The sequence below is a fragment of the Hydra vulgaris genome, chromosome 09 (genome assembly GCF_038396675.1).
Source record: "Hydra vulgaris chromosome 09, alternate assembly HydraT2T_AEP".
Classification (NCBI taxonomy): Eukaryota; Metazoa; Cnidaria; class Hydrozoa; order Anthoathecata; family Hydridae; genus Hydra; species Hydra vulgaris.
The window spans coordinates 37215813-37238966 of NC_088928.1; the positions used below are offsets into that span (position 1 = coordinate 37215813).

Genomic DNA, 23154 nt, shown 5'->3' on the forward strand with positions numbered 1-23154 from the left:
AATTTGTTGCGTTTTCATTGCTGCGTGTTTGAAACATGCGGCATAATTGTTTACATTGCAAAATATTGTTTTGCAGTGTAAATATTACTAAGAAAATTCATCTATTATTTCTAATAATTGCAATTATAAGAAAAACAAAACTACAAACCTTTGATTTTATTTTCAATGAAGAGTTGTTGGTAGTTTTAGCAACAAGATCTTTTAGTAGCATGTTGATATATGTTGATATATGTTGATACATGTTGATATATGTTGATATATGTTGATATATGTTGATTTATGTTGATATATGTTGACACATGTTGATACATGTTGATATATGTTGATATATGTTGATATATGTTGATATATGTTGATATATGTTGATATATGTTGATTTATGTTGATATATGTTGACACATGTTGATACATGTTGATATATGTTGATATATGTTGATACATGTTGATATATGTTGATATATGTTGATATATGTTGATATATGTTGATATATGTTGATATATGTTGATATATGTTGATACATGTTGATATATGTTGATATATGTTGATATATGTTGATATATGTTGATATATGTTGATTTATGTTGATATATGTTGACACATGTTGATACATGTTGATATATGTTGATATATGTTGATATATGTTGATATATGTTGATATATGTTGATATATGTTGATTTATGTTGATATATGTTGACACATGTTGATACATGTTGATATATGTTGATATATGTTGATACATGTTGATATAGGTTGATATAGCTATCTGAAAGCCTATTTCAGTATTCTGTGTTATTGGAATAAACTGAAACTCCAGTAAAACAGAAAGTAATTACTCATAAAATATCTAACTATTATTTATTATTTAAAATAAGAATAAAACATTTATAGTGCAAACACGGCTCTTAACAATAACAATAACTCTAGCTTTTATACATAAGCCATAAAAATATTGGCCTTATAATTTTTTACGGAAAATGCAACAAATCAGGCCGTGTAATTTAAGTAGGCCATGTAAGAGCATTTTATACCAAAATATAGCAAGAAATTCAAGCTAATTCAAAAAAATAAATTTTGTTTATAAGTTTTAGCATTTAAATGTATAATTTATTATTATAACTATAACTATAGCATTTAAATGTATAATGTATAATTTTTCTAATTTTACAAAAATGGCTTTCGTATATTGAAAGCTCAGGTTTTTTAAAAAAGTTTTATAATAATAGAATAAATCATTAAAGAAAGATTTAGTAAATAGTATATAAAATTACCGATTGTACAAATTATTCCTGTTCCGCGAATTACTGTCGGAGGTTGGTCAATGTTCAACAGGCTTAAATATTCTCCTCTAGTCATAGCAAAAGGGTATGTTACAGGTACTTCTTCTTTATACTCTAGACGAGCTTTAGAACCAGACATTGTTGCAGACTTTAAATAAAAAATATAATCATAAACGTATAACTTATGTTGGTTTGTGTTAATAAACATATATTTATTTTTATTATAAAACAATTTTAGCATGTTAAACGTTAAATAAGTTTATTATATGATTATTATATGAAATGACAAATCAATCCAGCTAGACTCTGGATCCAAAACCTTTACATAAGCAAGAGGGAACATAGTATGATGCAACATATTTGGAATAATATTTTTTTTCTTTATAAAAAAATTTTTTACTAAAATGTTCTAAATTTTTTTTTTTAGTTATTTAGGTGCTCCAAGAAGTCCTCACGGCCTTATCGCAGAGCACCTCCTTGCCTACCAATTATGCATACATGGCAAGAGCCGGCTTCAAACCACTTAAGTGCTGAAATACTAAATACTAAGCGTAAACTTAGTTTTACGAAGAGCTTTATAAAAGTAGTATTTTCCAATACTATTTTTAAAAAATTGGAAAAACATACACCTTATTTTTAGTAAAAAACCTTATTAAATGTTGTACACAAACTGATACATGCAATACGGTTATTGACTATTTTAATTCTTTATTTAATAAACTCCCGGTTGATCCAACCTCCTAAAGAAATAAGAATTTACTTCGAATAACCGAAATTTTGAATAACTGAAAATCCTCTTTAAAGTAACTTATTTCATATCAAAATCAACATTTTATATAATTTTTAATTTATGTTTACGGAGTCTTGTTACGGAGCACTAAAGAGTAGCATTTAACAACGAAGTTCATGCCATCTTCTTTACCGATGGCGGAAAACATGCCCAAGCTCGCGTTAAACCCTGGACCGCTTGTTTCTGAGACAAGCACGCTAACTATTGCGCCACGTCTGCTAAATTTCAATTTTAACGAAAATAGAGAGTTAAAAGGATGAAAAATGAAATAAGATGGAATAGCATACTATGTTTTTTATTTGTAAAATAATAACTTTTTACAAATTTTTGAAAATGTCGTCCATTATCCATAACATTTTAGTTTTTAAAATAACAAATTTATTACAATTTTTTGAAAAAATTATCTATTTTTGATTGCTTTTTTTATTTCTAAAGAGTGTTTATTAAACATCTTTAATACGAGGCTTAGTGGTTGTCGGATTTCAACGCTATTATTGTCAAAAAGAGATCAGCATACCTCCATTGCACGTGCAACCTCTGATAACTTTGGCTTTTCAGGCAAATTGATTGACATCTCCTCTTTTACCTCATTACAATTGTTGATTAAAATAACATCCAGAACTTATTTGTGATATCAGCTATTTCTCTTTTATAGATCTCAAAATATTGACGTCAACAGTTAATTCTTCATCTAATAAACCACGTGATCTTTGCTCGTTGAAGTTCTCTTTAAGCAATTTGAAAGGATCAGCTTCACCATTTATGTCAGAAATCAGACAAATTTCCTGCAAGATGTTTGCTTTTCCAAAACAATACTTTACATTGTTTGTCGACACAGCATCCCATGACCTGTCCGACATGCTCTTAGCTTTAAGAATTTTGATCTTTGGGGTCGTTTTACCATCGATAAATATAATCTAACGCCTCATAACATTCGTGAAATAAAAAAATCTTCAATGCTCTTATTCCCTGGTCCATTGCTGGAGGTTGTGTTGGGTGGTAAAAATACTAATTCAATTCCTACGAGGTAGTCAAGATTAGGATGAGCTGCGCAGTTATTTATGATTAGAGCTTTCCTTTCCTCAACCTTCCTATCCTCAGCATTGAACTTCGAGCCAAGACTTTTTAGTCAGTATATAATTAATAATCAGTAAAGATTTTAGAGTCCGTCTACGATTTAGGCTTTTAACACCTTTGAAACATCGTGGTTTTTCTGCCTTTCCAATTATCAATATAGACAGCTTTTTGCTAACCCCATTTCCTGCTGCTAGACCTGTTAAACAGGCTTTGCACATCATTCACCTATTAAATGAAAGGTTTTTGTCAAAATTGTTGATTAAATAAACCAAACTTATCCGCGTTGTAAATATTCCTCAACTCATACCTTGAGAGGATCGTGAGCAAATGAATCTGCTCCCAACTTGCTTTCATTTCCTCTGAGCACGACCTTTCCTTGCCAAAAATAGTTCAAAAAACGTTATGTTTATTTTTTTACTAATTTAGCCCCCCCTCCCCCCCTGAAGCCTTAAAATCCGTTATGACTAGTTTTTTTTACAAAATCTTAAACATTTTCTGACGTGTCCACCAATTGGTACATTCTATTCATATGTGTTCATAAACCATTTATATACAATTTTATCAATATAACCATGCTTCCCAAAAATCAACTATTATCTCTTTGCTCCAAATTAATCAGACTCATACTCAAGGCCGTCCCAAGGAGGGTATGGGCGTAGGGTCCTTAAAATTCTTCACCAAAAGTAACCTTATCGTTTTTGAAATGGAAAAAAAATAAAAATCGACATACGATTAATATATATATATATATATATATATATATATATATATATATATATATATATATATATATATATATATATATATATATATATATTATATTGCTCTATTTTGACATAAATATTATAATTTAAAATAGTTTTTATGGCCAAAATTAACGATCCACTGTATTATTTGAAGCCTTCAAAATTTGTCTTTGATTAAAAATCTTTTATGTAAACTATTCATAATTATTTGAGAATTTTTATTTAAATTGTTATAATTTTTTATTTAAATTGTTATAAATATTTGAAAAATTTGCGTAAAATGAAATAGAAAAATCAGTATCTAATACAATACAGCAATAAAACTATCAAATTAACTGGAAAAGTTATTGATAATATAACAAAATGTAAAATCATAGTAATGAATGGACAAAACATCTTAATGAGAGAAACTGCAAAATATTTTAACACAACGCATGCCACTTTTAACACAACACATGCCACTTTTAACACAACACATGCCACTTTTAACACAACACATGCCACTTTTAACACAACACATGCCACTTTTAACACATCTGGGCCTCTATGAATTATGAAGGTGTTGGTCGTTTCAAATAATTGGATAGAAGGCTAAGTTCTCTAAGATATTTAGACATATTGGATAATTATTTGATGCCTTCTATTGACATTTTCCCAAAAGAAATGGGAATATTCTACATGCTGCTAAGATTTGCAAGCCGTTGTTTGAGGAAAACAACATTAAAACCATGTCATTAAAACCTGCCAATACTTTAGATCTTAATTACAAAGAGAACTTGTTAAACCACAATCTTGGTTGGATTAAAATCAACGATCTAACCAACTGAAAGAATTAATAACAAATTTACTTAATAGTGATCCAAAAGTGTTCACTGAGAATATAGTAAACTCCATGCCGAATCATACCAATGAATGTTTAAAGCAAAAGTATTGTCAACAAAATGTTAATTCTTTTTTTTTATGTTTTGTAAGTAATTTTTTATTAAGGTTTATTAATTTTGTTTATATGGTTAGTTTATTTTTGCCACTTTTTTTTTTTGTTGATACAAATGAACACTTACTTTAATTTCATTATTTTAGTTTTTAATTTTTTTAATTTTTATTACTTTATAACAAACTTATTTTGTGATTACTAAATGTATTTCTATTTAAAAAAATTAGAAAATAATCGCTTTTAGTTTATAAAATATCTAATTTCAAAGTTATATTCATAACTAAAATAACATGTGATTGGAAAAAAAAAAGTTACAAATATTTTATTAAAAATGTAAATTTCAGATAAATTAATCAAGAAACAACTTTTTCTAATTTACTTGTATGCTTTATATGAAAACTCTTATAAATAATTAATATATATATATATATATATATATATATATATATATATATATATATATATATATATATATATATATATATTATATATATATATATATATATATATATATATATATATATATATATATATATATATATATATATATATATATATATATAATATATATATATATATATATATATATATATATATATATATATTTATATATATATATATATTATATTATAACATTTATATGTTTATACTTATGTCAAATAAGGATGCTTTGCAAAAAAATTGCGATGATTGGAGGCTGGGAACAAAAAAGTCCCAAATTTTGTGCCCCCCAGCCCCAAACGTGAGAGCAACAAGTTGATGAAATATTTTTTATACTGTTTTTAACTAGACTAATATTCATCGATAAATTTTGAATTTCATGGTAAAATATTTTAGCTTTCAAAAATTTTGACCATATAAAGTATAAATCCCCCTCAATTTGAGGGGGTTATAAATTTTATATGGTCATTATTTTGGAACGCTGAAAGATAATACTATGAAACTTAAAATTTATCGATGAATATTAGTCTAGTTAAAAACAGACTAATATTCATAAGTCTAGGTGAGAACGATACAAAAAATATTTCATCAACTTGTTGCTCTCACGTTTGGGGCAGGGGAGGACAAAAATTGGGGCTTTTTTGTTCCCAGCCTCCAATCATTGCATTTTTTTGCAAAGCATCCTTATTTGACATAAGTATAAACATATAAATGTTTGCTCCATGTCTGGAAGTTAGGTCCGAATTATTTTCGAATAACTGACGGGATGATAATGGGAGCAAAAAATCACTTCAAATAAACTAAATATCGTATAACTGCAGGTTCGAAGAATTGATGGATATTTGCATGAGTTTGTAAAAGAAAATTTACGAAAAATAAAAATTTCTTTGAATAAGCGGGTAATTTGAATAATTGCTAGTTTGAACAACCGGGAGCGGTCAGCCAACTGGTCAGCGGCTCAAGAAAAAAGAAATGATGCTATTATTAGAAATAAAAAAAAGTCTCAAGTGAATTGACCAAAAGTTATGTTTAACTTTAACACCAAAATAAATAACTTGACAATATAGGATGGTAGTAACTAGAAAGTATTTTAATATAAAAAAAAAATAACTTGACAATACAGTATGGTAGTAAGGAGAAAATTTTTAAATATCAAAATTAATTCACAGATATCGATATTGTTGTTTCCATTTCTATTTCAATTTTTGTTGTCAAGTAGATATTTAAATTTTATCTATTCATAAACTATTGATACAATAACACGCGTTTTAATATAGTAGAAGTGGAACTTATCTTTGATTGAATTCAAAAAACAGTACAACGCTACAAGGAAAGAACTTTTTAAAAACTGCTGCAGTTAAGTTGATCAGATCGCAAAACGCTAAAGATGGACAACTTATTGATGGGAAATTCTGCACAGAAACTAGCAGGCATCTTAAAGAGATAACATTAAACCAGTTGTCATATTAGGTGTAAATGGTGTCATCTAAAGGGTAGATGATGTCATCTTAGGTGTAGATGGTAGTCTACACCTAAGATGACATCATCTACCCTTTAGGTAGATGAAAACCCTCGTTATCAAAAAAACTTTTTTTACGTGTAAATAAATGCTATTGGCAAAGTTAATCCCATTCTAACTTCAAATGTTTTTTTAAGGTAATTGACGAAGCATTTCATTATATTCTTGAGCATAATGGTGATAGGATATTTTTGGCAGCGAACGCACCAGGAAGAATCGCTTTAGTTGAGTAGAAAGAAGAATGGCAACTTTAAGTCGTGAACTTTATGCAAAAAATATGCAAATATAATTCTTTACTAACAAAAATAAGTAAACGAGAGTATACAAAAGTACGCAAATGAGTATAGAAAAAAAGTTTAAAATTTTATCTTTTATTCGAGATAATAATGTCTTACTATATAAATTGCCTGTAGTTATGATCAGTTAAAAATAGTTATTTTCCTTTTTTTTTCTTTTTTTTTTGTGGTTGAAGTTCTTACACTCTTATCAAAGAGCACCGCGGAAGAGTATTTAACAAGGTAGTTCACGTCTCCTTCCTTACCGATGAAAATAATTTTCCGTCTTAATCAATTTTTTTTTAAAACAATTTTCCGTCTTAATCAATTCTTCACCTTTTTTTGCATTTTGTGAAAATGTAGAGTTGACAAATTTTTGATGAGGTATTATCTTTAAAAGCAATTTTTTTATAAGAACGATCTAGGTTTCTACTTTTTTCTTATTAAATATCATTAACACTATAACATTAATTTTTTGAATAAAAACTTTAGCACGATATACTAAATTCAAAACAGTAAACTGAAGGTAGTCTAAATGCACCAAAGGTCAGGACCGCCGAGAGGGAGGGGTAAAAAGGGACATACGTAGCCCGAACGCCAAAATATTAGAGGCGCCAAATGACGAAGAAAATTTTATTAAAGCGCTACCGTATGTTAAAAAATATTTATTTTAATATTAATAGGTTACCAGACGGCAACAACTATTAGAACCTGTGCGGAAAAATATTAGGGGTGCCAGAAGACAAAGAAAAATTTATAAATGCGCTACAATATATTAAAAAATAAGTTTCACAAATTGTCTGTGTTTTTTCTTGTGTCTTTACTTTATATTAGTGTTAAACTCTTTAATGAGCTATATGAAAACAAATAAAAAATATATAAATAAGCTCATTTTATTTGCTTTCATATAGCAACAGTGTCTCTTTAAAGTGTTAAATCAATAACATTTTTTTATATATTTTATACACAATTTTAAAATTACATTATAAAAAGTATATTATTATTGTTTGATTATTGACTTAGAATACAAAATGTTGAATAATATACTGATGCAAAAACATGTAACTTTACCTTTAACTTGCTATCAAACGCAAAAATACTTTGTTTATCGGGTAATGATAAAGATATTGATTTTAGCCTCATACCGATATCAAGAATAAATAGCGTAGAACAAGCACAATTTATTAAAGAAAAAGCGATGAAATATTTCTACAGGACATATAATCAATAAAATTTTTTGTTGATAAATTAGAGAGCAATAGTGCTTACACAAACTTGAATATAATTTGTAAAAGTTCATGTGTTTTGTCTTACATCAAATGTATTTATCAATGGTATAAGGATGCGACACTTTACAATGATATTTGCAATGATTTTTTCGTAACCTTTTTTCTTAATTAATTTTGATAAAGTTTTGATAAACCCCTTTTTCATATATTAATCTTTTTTGGGAGATTTATTAAAATTAAAGTTGTCAATTATGATGAGAGAAGCAGTTATGAGAAACCACGTCTCCCTACAAGGGAAATGCTACTTAACAATAATTAGTCTATTGTGAATGAATCAGGTATCTATAAATAATCAAGCATAACTTATACACTGCAGTTTTTAAAAAAAGGATTATTACATCATGCAACGAGTGCAAACTACTGTTTCTATTATCACACAGTTTGTAGATTTTTGACCTAATCCCAACGAAAACACCCGGAAAAATCCTTTTGAGGGATGATAGTACATACCAATAGGAGTTCATAGCAATAAATTTTAAAATCAGGGATTACCGTCCGTGGGACTTTTTTGTTTAAAGTTCTATATTAGAGTGAAAGTTAGTTTTCTTTATTTTCCGAATTCAATAATTAGTTTTACAAAAAACTTTATAAAACAAAAAATGTTCTACATAAAATTCTAAACAACTCTTATCTTATTCATATTTTCACAAAAACGCGTTTTTAACCTTCAAAATTCGAGACAAAAAATCGGCATTTTGTCTACCATAATGTCACGCTGAAAAAATATCTTTTACAACCATCGTGTCACACTGAAAAACGATTTTTTGAGGATCTCATCTAGTCGCACGGAAAAACAACGCTTTGTTTTGGGAAATAGCACTTGAAAAGCTTGACTAAGCTTTAACTTTTGACTCATTACGACCAAAATGCCTATTGCATCAAAAACACATGATAAATGCAGAAAATCTGTATGTGTTGTGTGCATGACAAAAAGTGATAGAGAACTGACAGTTGCAGCAAAGTAAAAGATTCTTCAATTCATTGAACCTAATTTAGACTTCAATGATGACAAGGGTTCCATTAGGAATTTGTGTCAACTGCAGATTTTAACTTGGAAAATTGGATGGCTCCATGAAAAAAGTTCCAACACTTTTCAACTTTCAGAACATCTCAAAAAAGCCTTCAACTCGCTCATCACTTATTTGTGATTGTTTGATCTGCCAAATAGGTAAACTGAGAGGAAAGAAGCAGCATCCTCTGAACAAACTTGAGGACTCCTCTGAAAAATCAATCAAGCCTGAAAACCAGAGCGTTGAAAAGAGATGCACCAAATGTTTTTCATTAATTGGTCGTGGACTCCCTCACAACTGCACACTGGGGACTCGCCATGAAAATTTGAAAAAAATTGCTGAAGCTGATGGAAAGGGCACAGAGCTAGTAGCTTCAGCAGTTATTGCTTCAAAAGATTCATCTCCTAATGGAACAATTCGTCTAACTCAACAAGCTGGAGGCAAAGCCATTCCGCTGCGAAGAGGGGCATCAGTAGCACAACAGCTGTTCAAAACCCCGCTTTCTACTCAGGATATGGTTCACATTCAGCAAAACACTGGACTCTCCAATAATGGTATGCGAAAGCTCGACTCCACTTTGAATCAAATCAGTCCCTTACGGTTGGTAGAACCCAACTTTCAACTGAAATTTGCTAAGGCAGGACAAAAAGTAGCAGACCACTTTACAATTAACAGCATGAACCTGTCAGAAGACAACCTGACCAGGGAGGTTGTGCACTGCCATAGTCTCATTGACCTCAGTGTCAACGTACAAGTTTCAAGAAACTTGGGAGATTCAGTCATCTTGAAGCTGGGAATAGATGGAGGTGGATCATTTTTGAAGGTCAGTTTCACTCACATTGAACTGGAAAAGAATGAGTTGGAGCCACAAAGTCCTGTTCAAAAAAACATGAAACTAACTTCTCCACTTTCAGCCAAAGTAACAAGTGTCAAGCAGCAAATGCTTGTTGCTCTCTCTCAAGACACACCTGAAACTTACCAGAATGTCAAGCAGATTTTTGGTCTCATCAAAATCCATAAGAAGTCTTTGTTAGACTCTTTGGTTATTTCCTGTGATTTGAAGCTTGCTAACATTCTCTGTGGAATTCAATCACATAGTAGCAAACACCCTTGCTGCTGGTGTGAGGCAGAGAACACAAACCTCATCAGATGTGGCCATCCAAGAACCTTCGGTCAAATTCGGACGCAATTCGCAGAGTTCATGAAATCAGGCGGTGACATTTGCAAGTCGAGAGATTTCAAAAATGTTGTTCATCTGCCCTTGCTTGATTTTCATGATGACATGCTTGTGCTGGAAGCCATCCCACCTATGGAGCTTCATCTACTTCTTGGTGTGGTCAACCATCTCTTCAAAAATCTCTGCGATCTTTGGCCAGATGAAAAGCAATGACCAACCACACTGCACCTTTCTATTCAACCATTCCATGGGGGCCATTTTAAAGGAAATGATTGCCTTAAGCTGCTGAGAGGATTAGATTACCTGAAGCAAATTGCAGAGCAAAAGCACTTCAAACAGGCCGATGGATTTATTCAAACTTTGTCTCTGTTCAAAGATGTTGTTACATCTTGTTTTGGAACCACTTTGGATCCTGATTTTGAAGCAAAAATTGAAAGTTTTAAACAGAGCTACATTAATCTTCCAGTCTCTATTACTCCCAAAGTACGTGCTGTCTTTCATCATGTTCCTCAGTTCATCAAGAGAAAAAATATGGGACTAGGACTTTTCAGCGAACAAGAAACTGAGGCTCTTCACTCAAGTTTCAAGCCCTTCTGGGACAGATACAAAAGAAATCCAGAGAATCTTGATTATTCCAAGCATCTCCTCTCTTGTGTCATTGAATACAATAGCAAAAAAATCTAGTCTCAGCAAGTCAATGGTAAGTTATAGCTACAGATTGCTAAGTTGCATCTTAAAAAAAAACGTAAGTTTGGGGGAAAACCCAGATCAAAAATGATTTCAAAGAATAATCCAAAGCTTTTTTTTCAGTTTCCTCTAGAACTAAAGGAAAGGTAACAAGAAAGAACAAAAATGTCAAAGAATCAAGTGAGAACGAGCCAAACCCAATGAAGTTGAAGAAGAATATTCGAACTTATAGAAAAGTGTTTTTTCAAGGAAAACTAATCAAATTTTCGAAAATATGAATAAGATAAGAGTTGTTTAGAATTTTATGTAGAACATTTTTTGTTTTATAAAGTTTTTTGTAAAACTAATTATTGAATTCGGAAAATAAAGAAAACTAACTTTCACTCTAATATAGAACTTTAAACGCAAAAAAGTCCCACGGACGGTAATCCCTGATTTTAAGATTTATTGCTATGAACTCCTATTGGTATGTACTATCATCCCTCAAAAGAATTTTTCTGGGTGTTTTCGTTGAGGTTAGGTCAAAAATCTACAAACTGTGATCAGGTAACGAGTGGGAACTACTGTTACTATTATCAGGTAACGAGTGGGAATTACTGTTATTATTATCAGGTAACGATTGGGAACTACTGTTACTATTATTAGGTAACGAGTGAGAACAACTGTTACTATTAGATTCAGCATTATTTATATAGAGATTCGCTAAAAAGAAATATTATATAGAGATTTGCAAAAGTCACAGATTAGCCGGAGATTGATGTCTTCTAGTCTGGAATGGTGCAATAAGTGTTTCTTTCAAAATAAATCAATAAAATCAAATCATCTAAAAGACTAAATCAACTAAAAAACGATGTAAATAATTTAAGTTAACCTTAGATTTAATTACCATGTAAATTCAAAAACAAAATTAAATAATTGCTGACAAAAATCATTATAATAATTTGTTTTTTGCTTCTTCCTTTTTCTTTCTTCTTTTGTTTTTTGTTTGTTTTTAGTTTTATCTTATAAATTTATGGTATTATCTATTAATTGAAACAATCTTATTTTTATGCTAATATTTTTGAAAACATTTATCTTATTTCTTAGTTAATTCTTTATACTCTTCGAAAAATTTTTGTAAAAAAATATAAATTGTAATATGGTGCTCCGCAATAAGACAAAAATAGAGTCTTCTTTTTGCATCTGGCATTTATTTTTAGTTGTAAATTTATGTAGGTTGTAATATTCATTCAGCGGAAAAATATAATGTTTAAACAAACAATACAAAAAAATTTGAATGTCAAACAAGCTTTAGAGTTTGAGGTAGCAATGTAGCGTGAAAAATTGCGTGAAATATTGCGCTGTTTTCTAGATGCAATATTGTTTTTCTTATCACAAAAACATACCGCTTAAAGATCAACTAAATTTTTTATTTCAAAATTACGTTTTATTGTATCATCAATGAATTATTTATCTATTCTTGTATTATTATTGCAACAAGTCAAACCTATGGTATAGGAGAGCATGTGAATGGCAATTTTCATGGAGCTCTTAAATTGATTTCAAATTATAACAAAACGTTGAACAATTATCTAGAAAACGTAGCTCGTTGCCAAATAGAAGAGACTCGGATGCAGGAATATAGGCCCATTACCTCTCACGGCAATCGCAGAATGAGTTTATACATGAGTGTACTTCTTTGGTTTAGTGTGCTCTTTTAAAGGAAGTTACAGAAGCAGGATACATTACTGTAATTACCGAGGGATATCTCGATTTAGCTTGAGTACATGCAGTTGAAACTTGCGCTGAGATCAAGACTTTTTTCGGTAATATTCAAGCTCTTTACGGCTAGTTCGAAAATTTTGCAAGAATCGAAAGAAATATCTCTTCATAAGCTTTCAGGCACCAAATAGTCAGTTTGGATTGCCACAATTAAACAGTTACAAAACAACTACGGGAAGTTATTGCTGTCCCCAACCGCTGACATGCTCAATGAAGCTAACTCGTTAATAAAGTTTTTAAATACGTTTGAAATTATTGTACTTCTAACATTTTGATACAAAACTCTCCAAGTTGTTGACAAGATACGTCATTTGTTTCAGTTAACTTCACTAATTATTGTTGAAAAAGTTGTTCTCATTAAACAACTACTTAGTGATCTTGGCCGCATCCTTTCATCATGGATGGATATTTTGGCTAAAGCAAAAGCTATTGCCGGTTCTCTTGGCTTTATAGCTGAATTTTTAACAAAACGAGGGAAGAGAGAAAAACGATTCCACAATGAATCTGCAAATGCAGCTTTCTCTTATGAGAATCCTGAGCAAAAATTTGAAGTAAATATCTTCAATATTCCCCTGGATCATTTTATTTCACAATTTCAATCAAGATTTGATATTGTTAAGACTGTCAAAGTCAAAGTTCTTATTCATCTGGTTGAAAAATCAGGAACCAGATTCTTTAGAGATAAAGTCTTGTGAATTGGTGGAACTCTACGCTAATGATGTTTAAGAAGACAACTATATAAAAGAAATTATGCATCGTAATTGTTCAAAGAAGTCTTTGCTTTTTACAAGAACTCTATCCAGATCTAATGATGCTATCAGTTAAAAATGAATTGGCTAAGTCTTTCTTGTATGATGACATAATAACAAATTTTGCCGGTAAAAAAGCGAGAAGAGTGTGTTTTAATAGTCCGTTTTCTGTTTTTTAGTATTTTAATATTTGTGTTGCTACAAAAAAGTCGTACATTTCAAGATTTAGATTTTGAAATTATTGCCATAATAATTTTAACTGAAATAAAATACTATTCAAAAATAAATCATTTTAAAAAAGCCTGCAAACAAACATATGCATGATTGCATACCCTTTTATTTAAAACTTTTTTTAAATTATGCGCGCTCAAAGGGGCGCCTAATAGATACTTTGCTCCGGGTGTCATGAAAGCTCTCGACGGTCCCGCCAAAGGCAGTTGCTGCTTTATCAGCTAGTCAGATTATGACAGCAGTTTTTTAAAAATACAAGGAAATTACTTTACTGTATAATACATTTAAGGGTGTAGGGGAGAATATGCACCCTTGATCCTAAAATCAGGGCGCTTTTTGTTAATAACAGACTTCTAAATTAATAATAATTGTAGAACTTATATTGAATATAAAAGCAAATATACTTCATCAAAGTTTACTAGAACTATAAATACAGATAGTTCTTAATTAGTTTTATAATTTTGTCCTTCGTATATTTTTTATTTGGTTTGTTTTTCCCCTCTGGATTTTAGGATCAAGGGTGCATATTCAAAAGGACACGCTGATTTAAAAAAAAAGTGTAAAATCGTTGACTCAAATAAAAATCCTATAATCTAATTTAAGACATACAAAGAAAACTTTTTATAACTATAGGAGTTATTTTTCATCTATTTTCATTTTAATATAATGACCAACTTGTGAACAATTAATATTGGTCTCATAGAGTTAGTGAAAGCTCTTATTAAAATACGAGACTTTTAAAATTAGTTATCCTCAAGTTTTTATAAATAAGATAACAATCCTAATTTAAACCGAGATGTTTTTGTTAGAAAAACTAGGCTAAAAATAATCTCCTAACATTTAGTCAAAATAATACATTAACACATTAAAGCAGACGAACCTGCGAAATGAACTATATAATTTGATGTCATAGGAATAAATTTTTATAGAAAAATCAAAATTTTGAACTATGGTGGTTAAATTTTAGATAACAAGAATAATGATCCAACACAATACTTTTAGGAACACTGGTATTAATGCGAGTTAGATATTATAATGAACTTCCAACCTTGACTTTATGGTAATCTATAAGGTGCATGGCCGTAGACAACTTTTTTTAATCTGGGGGACTAGAAAGAGTAGGGGCGCAAATAACATGTCTCTTAACAATAAAACTCAGCGGAACTCTGTAGTAATGCCTATACTGTATGTATTACACTAACTTTTTTAAATGTGATATTTTGTAGGTTTTTGAAGTAATTTATTACTTAAAGATATTTTTAATAAAATGAAGTAAAATTCAGCCTTAAAATATAATATTTACGAATGCGTACGATTCGGAAATTAGTATATAGATCAGAAACTGAAAACAAATTTTGGCTATTTTTACAAACTTCAAGTTTTATATAGTATAAGAATTTTAAAAAGCATTACAGTAGTTTCAAAATTTTTTTTCAAAATTGTCCAAATACAGTTTTACTACCTTCACTTCGGCTACAAAAATCATTGGCTATATCTATGATGTTAAGTTCATCAGTTTTTTGTGTGTGTATATTTAACAGCATACACCAGTTTAATCGTGCTTGGTTCATGGTGCTTCTTAACCAAGATTTTATTCTTCTTAGTGTGCTGAAAGCTCTCTCACTTGTGACGTTTGTTGCTGGTATCAGAAGGATAAGTTTATCAACTTCCTATTTTCTGATAATGATTCCTTTTCAACTTCGTTTGCTTCTCATTATTACACAAAAATTTATGTGTTATGTTAGCATACAAATACGCATTTTAGTGCATATGTTAGTCAATTTGAGATACACTGACAGTCGTAATTATTAAATAAAGAACAGTAAGGTTTATAGGAAATCCATTCATATCTTACCTGACAAAATTAAGGACTTTTTGTAGAGTGTCTAATAGTTCAGTTGTGGATTCGTGCATAACTTGTAATTGTGCATGCAATCTTGAAGCATTCAAATCTGTAGCATAGAAAGCAAGAACTTCGTTATTTATTGAACTACCTTCAGATGAAACATTAAAAGTACTGATTCTATCTTTTGAAGCATTAACTATTCTTGTTGTTCAAATCTAGATTGAATACTGCCAATTTTTGTTTCTATAGCTTCGAAATATATCTTCTTGAAAAATTAAAACTAGAATTTTCAGGTAATACTGATGCAGATGCTCCTATTTCAAAACAACGAAGTACTTTGGCATGGCGGGGGAAAGCAGGTTTTTCTAGTTGAAGTAATTTTTTTTTGATTTCAATACGGTTTCAAAATAGCTCAAATGAATTTTTAGACCGGATAGATTTAAATGTAATCAAAGTTCTTTCAACAACTTTCTGACCTTCACTAGCCGAAAGTGTAACCTTTTGCAAACTTTTTAATAAATTGTCGACCATGCATAAAATAGTCTTGCCCAATTCAATTCCAAACAAGAAAGGGAATATTTCCATTTGTGCTGCAACTCCACCTACTTGAGCGACGATCTCACTGTCTTTTGTCTTAGATTAAGCTTCTTCCCAAGCAACTTGTAGAGCTTCATAGTTTTCAGAGTTGGAATAAAATAATTCTGCTCTTACCGCCCAGCGTGTAGGACAGAGTATACGAATACCGGGTGTCCCAGGGAGAATATTTTCTTTTAACTTTTTGAAAAGGCATTCACGTTTGGGAGATTTTTTTATCAACTTTGTAATTTCATGAACAGTGTTCAGAGCATTTTTCATGATGCTGATAGCTTTAAGTGTATCTTGTACTGCTAAGTTCAAAACGTGACCATAATAATGGGAATATAGTGCTTTGGGTTCGAGGTCACTTATTCTCTTTGCAACTCAAACTTGTCATGATGCTGGCACAATCATAACATTGACCGCGACAATTATTAATTGAAAGATTCATCCGCATAAGAACATCTTTGATAGTTGCTGTAATACTTTCAGCAGATGTGTTTTCCATACTATAAAGTCCGACAAACACTTCATGCACTTCCAAGTCATCTTCATCTATATATCGCAAGCAAATCACCATTTGCTCAGGGTTGGCCTGATTTGTGGTTTCATCTACCATAACAGTAAACCATTTTCCAGAAATGTTGGATGTAATTTTTCTGAGTATAGCGAGATACATTATCTGCAGAATTTTATTTTGGATACTTTGGATTTGGATACACTCGTAAATTTATCTTGCGACTTTCTCATTTATTTAGTTAAAGCGGGATTATCTTTGCCTCTGAGATTAAGTAACTGAGAAAAGTTCGAATTAAATTCTTTATAATCTTTGTCTGTATTGTAATCACCACGCAGTGCAATACCTTGTCTGGCGAGAAATTGATTATTCGTGATTACTATTAACATCGCTCTACTTTTCATTTTTTCCTATGCATGAGTTTTGCTGAGAAGTTCGCCAATATCTTTAGTTGTTGAAGGAATAGTTTTAACATTCTCGATGGCTTCTCGATGAGAAAGAGTATTTTGGTGTTTCTGGAATTTTTGTAAACCTTTTTCCAATTAGGAAATCCAGTTTTTGTGAAAACATCCTCGCTGCATTTTGAAGATGATAGATTATGCATTTCCATCAGCATACAATTGTAGCATAAAACTGTATTGTTTTATTTGTTGTAATGCAACCATGGAAACAGTGTTTGTACCATTGCTGACAAAATGATTGCTTCTGATTACCACATGTACGTTTTGGAAAAACTAACACAGGTTCATGCGGACTATTACTTAAATGCTTTTTTTGGTAGACTGTAACAGTGGAGGTAGAGTTAACATCGTTGGCTGAGATAGTAATCGAAGAAGAAAAATTGAAGACAGAACTAGAAGATGATGCCGAAGTAACAGTGGATACAGAGCCAGCATAAGAAGAAGTAGTAGCAGCAGTATCAGGGTTAGCAAGAAATGCAGTAGTAAAAGTACTGTTAAAACCATTATAATTCGAAGTATTATCTAAAAAAAATGCTCTAGTAGCTGTAATTTCGGGGCTAGAGGTAGAGGCAAAGTTAGGAGAAATTGATGAGACGACAGTTCTTGCATAGAAAGAAGTAATAGTGCGGTTTGTATCTGCCCCTTCCAAAATTTCCTTCAGCCGTTTACGACGCCTCCCTTCCGCACCAGACAATTTTTGTTTTAAAGACATACCACTGAAGTAAATCATATAATAGATTGTTACGTAATGTTACTATAATTAATACAAAATTATTTAAATCTAATTTGCAAACTGTAATTATTAGATAATAAATATTAGTGATCTATTAATATATTTATATTAATATATATATATATATATATATATATATATATATATATATATATATATATATATATATATATATATATATATATATATATATATACATATATATATTTAAACAACTTTAAAAAGTATTCTACACAATAGAGTGCTCAATGTTCTTAAAAGAACAGAGCAATTATATTAGTAGTAGAAAATCACTTAACAAAAATTTTTTCCATTTAACACTGTGTTTCATCAACAAAGATTCATCAGAAATATATATATATATATATATATATATATATATATATATATATATATATATATATATATATATATATATATAATATTTAATTTTTAAAATAATACAATATTTAAATTTAATTATTAAATTCATGAAACTTAAAACTCTAAAAAAAAAAAAGGAAAACGCAAATTTATTAAAAAAAATCGCCTTAATAAATATTAGTGATCTATTAATATATTTATATTAATATATATATATATATATATATATATATATATATATATATATATATATATATATATATATATATGTATATATATATATATATATATATATATATATATATATATATATATATATATATATATATATATATATATATATATATATATATATATATGTATATATATATATATATATATATATATTTAAACAACTTTAAAAATTATTCTACACAATAGAGTACTCAATGTTCTTAAAAGAACAAAGCAATTATATTAGTAGTAGAAAATCACTTAACAAAAATTTTTTCCATTTAACACTGTGTTTCATCAACAAAGATTCATCAGAAATATATATATATATATATATATATATATATATATATATATATATATATATATATATATATATATATATATATAATATTTAATTTTTAAAATAATACAATATTTAAATTTAATTATTAAATTCATGAAACTTAAAACTCTAAAAAAAAAAAGGAAAACGCAAATTTATTAAAAAAAAATCGCCTTACATGAACAAAACAACTTTTTATTAGCTGTAGCAAGTTTAATACCACGTTGTAACAAGTTCTATACAACGAGTTCTTATTTTTTATTCAAAAGGTAACGTAAAATTTATAGTCATTTACTTAAGTTTACCTATTTGCGTCATTTTTATTTTTATTATTCATTTAATTGCGAAATATTTTTTTATAGTTGTTTCGCAATTAAAGAAATTAGTTATAGATATTTAAATAACGAAGGTTATATAAATGTTTTCAAATTGCTTATAAAAATATTACCAGAGGCGCAACAAATCGAAAAGTATGAGGAGGGGGGAGGGGGCGACAGCCCCACCCCCTTTCTCCCCAAGCCCCCACTTGTATACGGCCATGAGGTGAGAAATGTAAACACACTGTTTGTATATAAACATGATGTTTGTATATAAACATGATGTTTGTATATAAACATGATGTTTGCATTTAAACATCTAAATTCTAAAGTTTATATTAATATATTATATTAGCATTAAGGCCTTTAATTTTTCGCTATAGCAAAAAATTAAAGGTCTTGATGGTAATAAAATTGTTAAAACAACTATTATCAATTGTTTAATAAACACGCTTAAAGAGTATATGATTTTTTTTGAGACTGGTACTTATTACTAATATTTATAGATAGTTTTATTTACACAAAAATTTCTTAACAATAAAAACCAGTATTTATTATCACTAATTATAGAAAAATGAACTGAGAGGTAGTAGCACTGCAGCACTTAACAGAAGTTTGAAAACGAGTTGTAATTAGAAAAAGATCGAAAATTGTTTTTACGCGTTGATTTATGGACAGAATGATGCATACCATGCCATACCTATAGCGAGGGTTAAAAATAGACTAACACTTTTTATTTAGTTACCCAGTCAATTTTCGGTGAGTTGAGTGAGAATTATCAACGATAACAAACTTAGAAATAAATTAATACAAGCCGTTTTTAATTGATATAGAGACCAAGTTTTTAAAATATAGCTTGGAATAAGAAGCTAGGGGATAACGTGTGACTAAACCAAGTTTTGTGGGCCCAAAATTTAAGTCAACACCGGTTATATCATTATCAACTTTTTTAAATCGCACTCGCCGATATTTAAAGATCAAGATGCGCATGATTAAAAAGTCATGTTTTTTAAAAGGAACGATCTTTATATACTAAATTGCGAATTCAAAAAAAACTAAAAACGTTTAGAAGGGGGCAATAATATCTTACATACTACCTATAAATATCTATTTAGTTTTGAGTAAAGACATTATTAATAGAATTCTAAATTTATAGTTAAACGCATTCAAAAATTGTGTCTCGAAAGGAATGATAGGCTCCTTCCGTGACACAAGTTTCAATCGTAAAACAAAAAAGTTCATACTCTTATAAAGTTTACATTCCTTCAATTTGAGGGGGATCTAAAATTTATAAGGTAATAAAAGCCGAACAACAAAAGATTATTGAATCAAATTTGAAATTTGTCGATGAATATAAATAAAGTTTAAAATTAAAAACAAAATAACAAATTTGACTCATTGCCCTCCTATTTGTGGCTGAGGGGGGCTAACGTTTTGGGGTTTTGTTGTTCCCAGTCTTCCTAATTTTTGTTGTTCCCAATCACCGCAATTTTTTGCGTAGCATCATCATTTCTCATATATGAACATACTTAAATATGGAGTTTCTATTGTGTTTCAAAGTTGCTTAGCTCAAACATTGAAAAAAGTTGCCTACGGCCTTGTATATATATATATATATATATATATATATATATATATATATATATATATATATATATATATATATATATATATATATATATATATATATATATATATATATATATATATATATATATATATATATATATATATATATATATATATATATATATATGTATATATATATATATATATATATATATATATATATATATATATATATATATATATTTAAGGCTGTTTTGTATTATAATAATAAAACAAAATTCATAACCTTAAAAGAGTGCTCAATATTAAAAAGATATTTCAAATAGAGCGATATACATATATATTTATATATGTATATATATATATATATATATATATATATATATATATATATATATATATATATATATATATATATATATATATATTTTATATTAGTAATGTCAAACTACTGATTTGCAAACTTACCAAAAATACTCTTAGGTCAAACCAAATACTTTCAAACGATAATCATTTTATTTTGAGGTACTTTGAGGTACTTTTTAATATGCGCCGAGTTAACTCGCTGCAGGTTCTTCTCTCTATACAGAAGCTTCTTTCAAAGTTAATGGATAAAAAGAACTTGGAGAAAAGATCGTGGTTTGGATTTTTTTGAATGCATTTGTTTGTTTTTTGCTATATTCCACACAATTTTTATTTGACCATAAATAAAGGAATACAACCTATAGTATTAAGAAATAAAGCTTAAAACCATACTTTAGCGTATTTAATAATTAAGGGGTTTTATAACTTACAGTTCTCTATTACCTCATGTGTAAAAAAATTTAATTGTTTAATTTCCTTTTAAACAAACAATAACTTTTTTAACTTGATTTTAGCGAAAAACAAAAATTAGATGAGTTTATCATAAAATCAAATAAACCATATTTTTACAACAAATTAAAAAAGTTATTTTAAACATCTTCCAGACGATAATATTAATAAACAGAGCATAGATAAGTGTACAGATGTTTAAATAATGAAAATAATAAAACAATTGACAAACATTAATAAAATTGTTAATATCTAATTATTTAATTAGATTTTAATCTAATTAATAAAATATTAAAATCAATTCAAACTATTCAAGGTATCAAAGGAAAACAGATAAGGAAAAAGTACTTTTAAATTACTACTCAACTTAAATACAACTTCCAATAAAGATATAGAAAAAACGTTTTACGAGTTAACAAAAGAATTTCGAATTCGAAAAACATTTAAACCATTCAAAATAATCAATAAAAATCACAAAGAAAAAAAAGAAAAAGAGAGGTAAAAATTACCTATTAAAAAAGAAAAAGTAGAATTTGATTAAATCTAATTTTTATTTGGTTTTGTTATATCTTATTTTATTTTATTATTTTAATTTATTACTATTATATATTATTATATATATACTATTGTTAAATATATTACTGTTATCCATAATTTAGTTGTTAATATATTATTTTTAATTTTATTTAATTTTGTTTCATGTTATTTCTATTTTCTTTTATAATATATTAATAATATTAGATTTAATTTTAAAACAATTTTCTATTTAATAGGCTGTGTTTATCGCCATCCTAACATAGAAGGCTATGTTTATCGCCATCCTAACATAGTAGGCTGTGTTTATCGCCATCCTAACATAGTAGGCTGTGTTTATCGCCATCCTAACATAGATATTAATGAATTTATTATTTCACATCTAGCTATTCTATTTGAAAAACTTGTTGGAAAAAATAAAACCATCTTTATAATGGGTGATTTTAGTATAGATCTTATTAAAGCAAACTCAGATAATTCAATCATGGAGTATTTAAACACCATTGCTTTAAACAACTTTCTTCCTTTTATATCTTTGCCGACAAGAATTACCATTCACTCCAGTACTTTAATTGATAATATATTTTCTAGTTCAACCTCTAAAGATATTATTTCCGACAATCTAACTATTAAAATATCGGATCATTTGCCACAGTTTCTAATTTATTTATCCTTTTAAAAAAGAAAGATTAATTCTCGTAACAGCAATATTCTACTTCGAAACTTCAAAAAATTAAATAGTGAACAATTCAGGAATGATTACTTGAAATTCAACTGGGATAAAGTAATCAAAGTTTCCATTGGTAATACAAATAAATCATATGAAGATTTCTTCACTAGCTTTAACTTTCTTCTAGACAAACACGCACTGCTAAAAAAAACTAATTGTAATTGTGGCTTAACTCGAAGCCTTAAACCATGG

The 23154-nt window shown here is 28.7% G+C and overlaps 2 protein-coding genes across 2 annotated transcripts in view; both read right to left on the bottom strand.

Moving 5' to 3' along the window:
• Window positions 1–21609, bottom strand: part of LOC100198978 (pyruvate kinase PKM) — a 48262-nt gene extending 26653 nt beyond the window's left edge. Inside the window, exons 1-2 of the mRNA XM_065805576.1 lie at window positions 21354–21609; window positions 1271–1427 (exon numbers count right to left, since the gene is read on the bottom strand). Coding sequence (XP_065661648.1) covers window positions 1271–1418 — 148 coding nt within the window. The 5' untranslated portion in view covers window positions 1419–1427; window positions 21354–21609. The remainder of the gene's footprint in view (window positions 1–1270; window positions 1428–21353) is intronic.
• LOC136084948 (uncharacterized) lies at window positions 202–741 on the bottom strand. The gene has a single exon (XM_065806350.1). The coding sequence runs from the start codon at window positions 739–741 to the stop codon at window positions 202–204; it is 540 nt and encodes a 179-aa protein (XP_065662422.1).
• Window positions 21610–23154: the final 1545 nt, after the last annotated feature.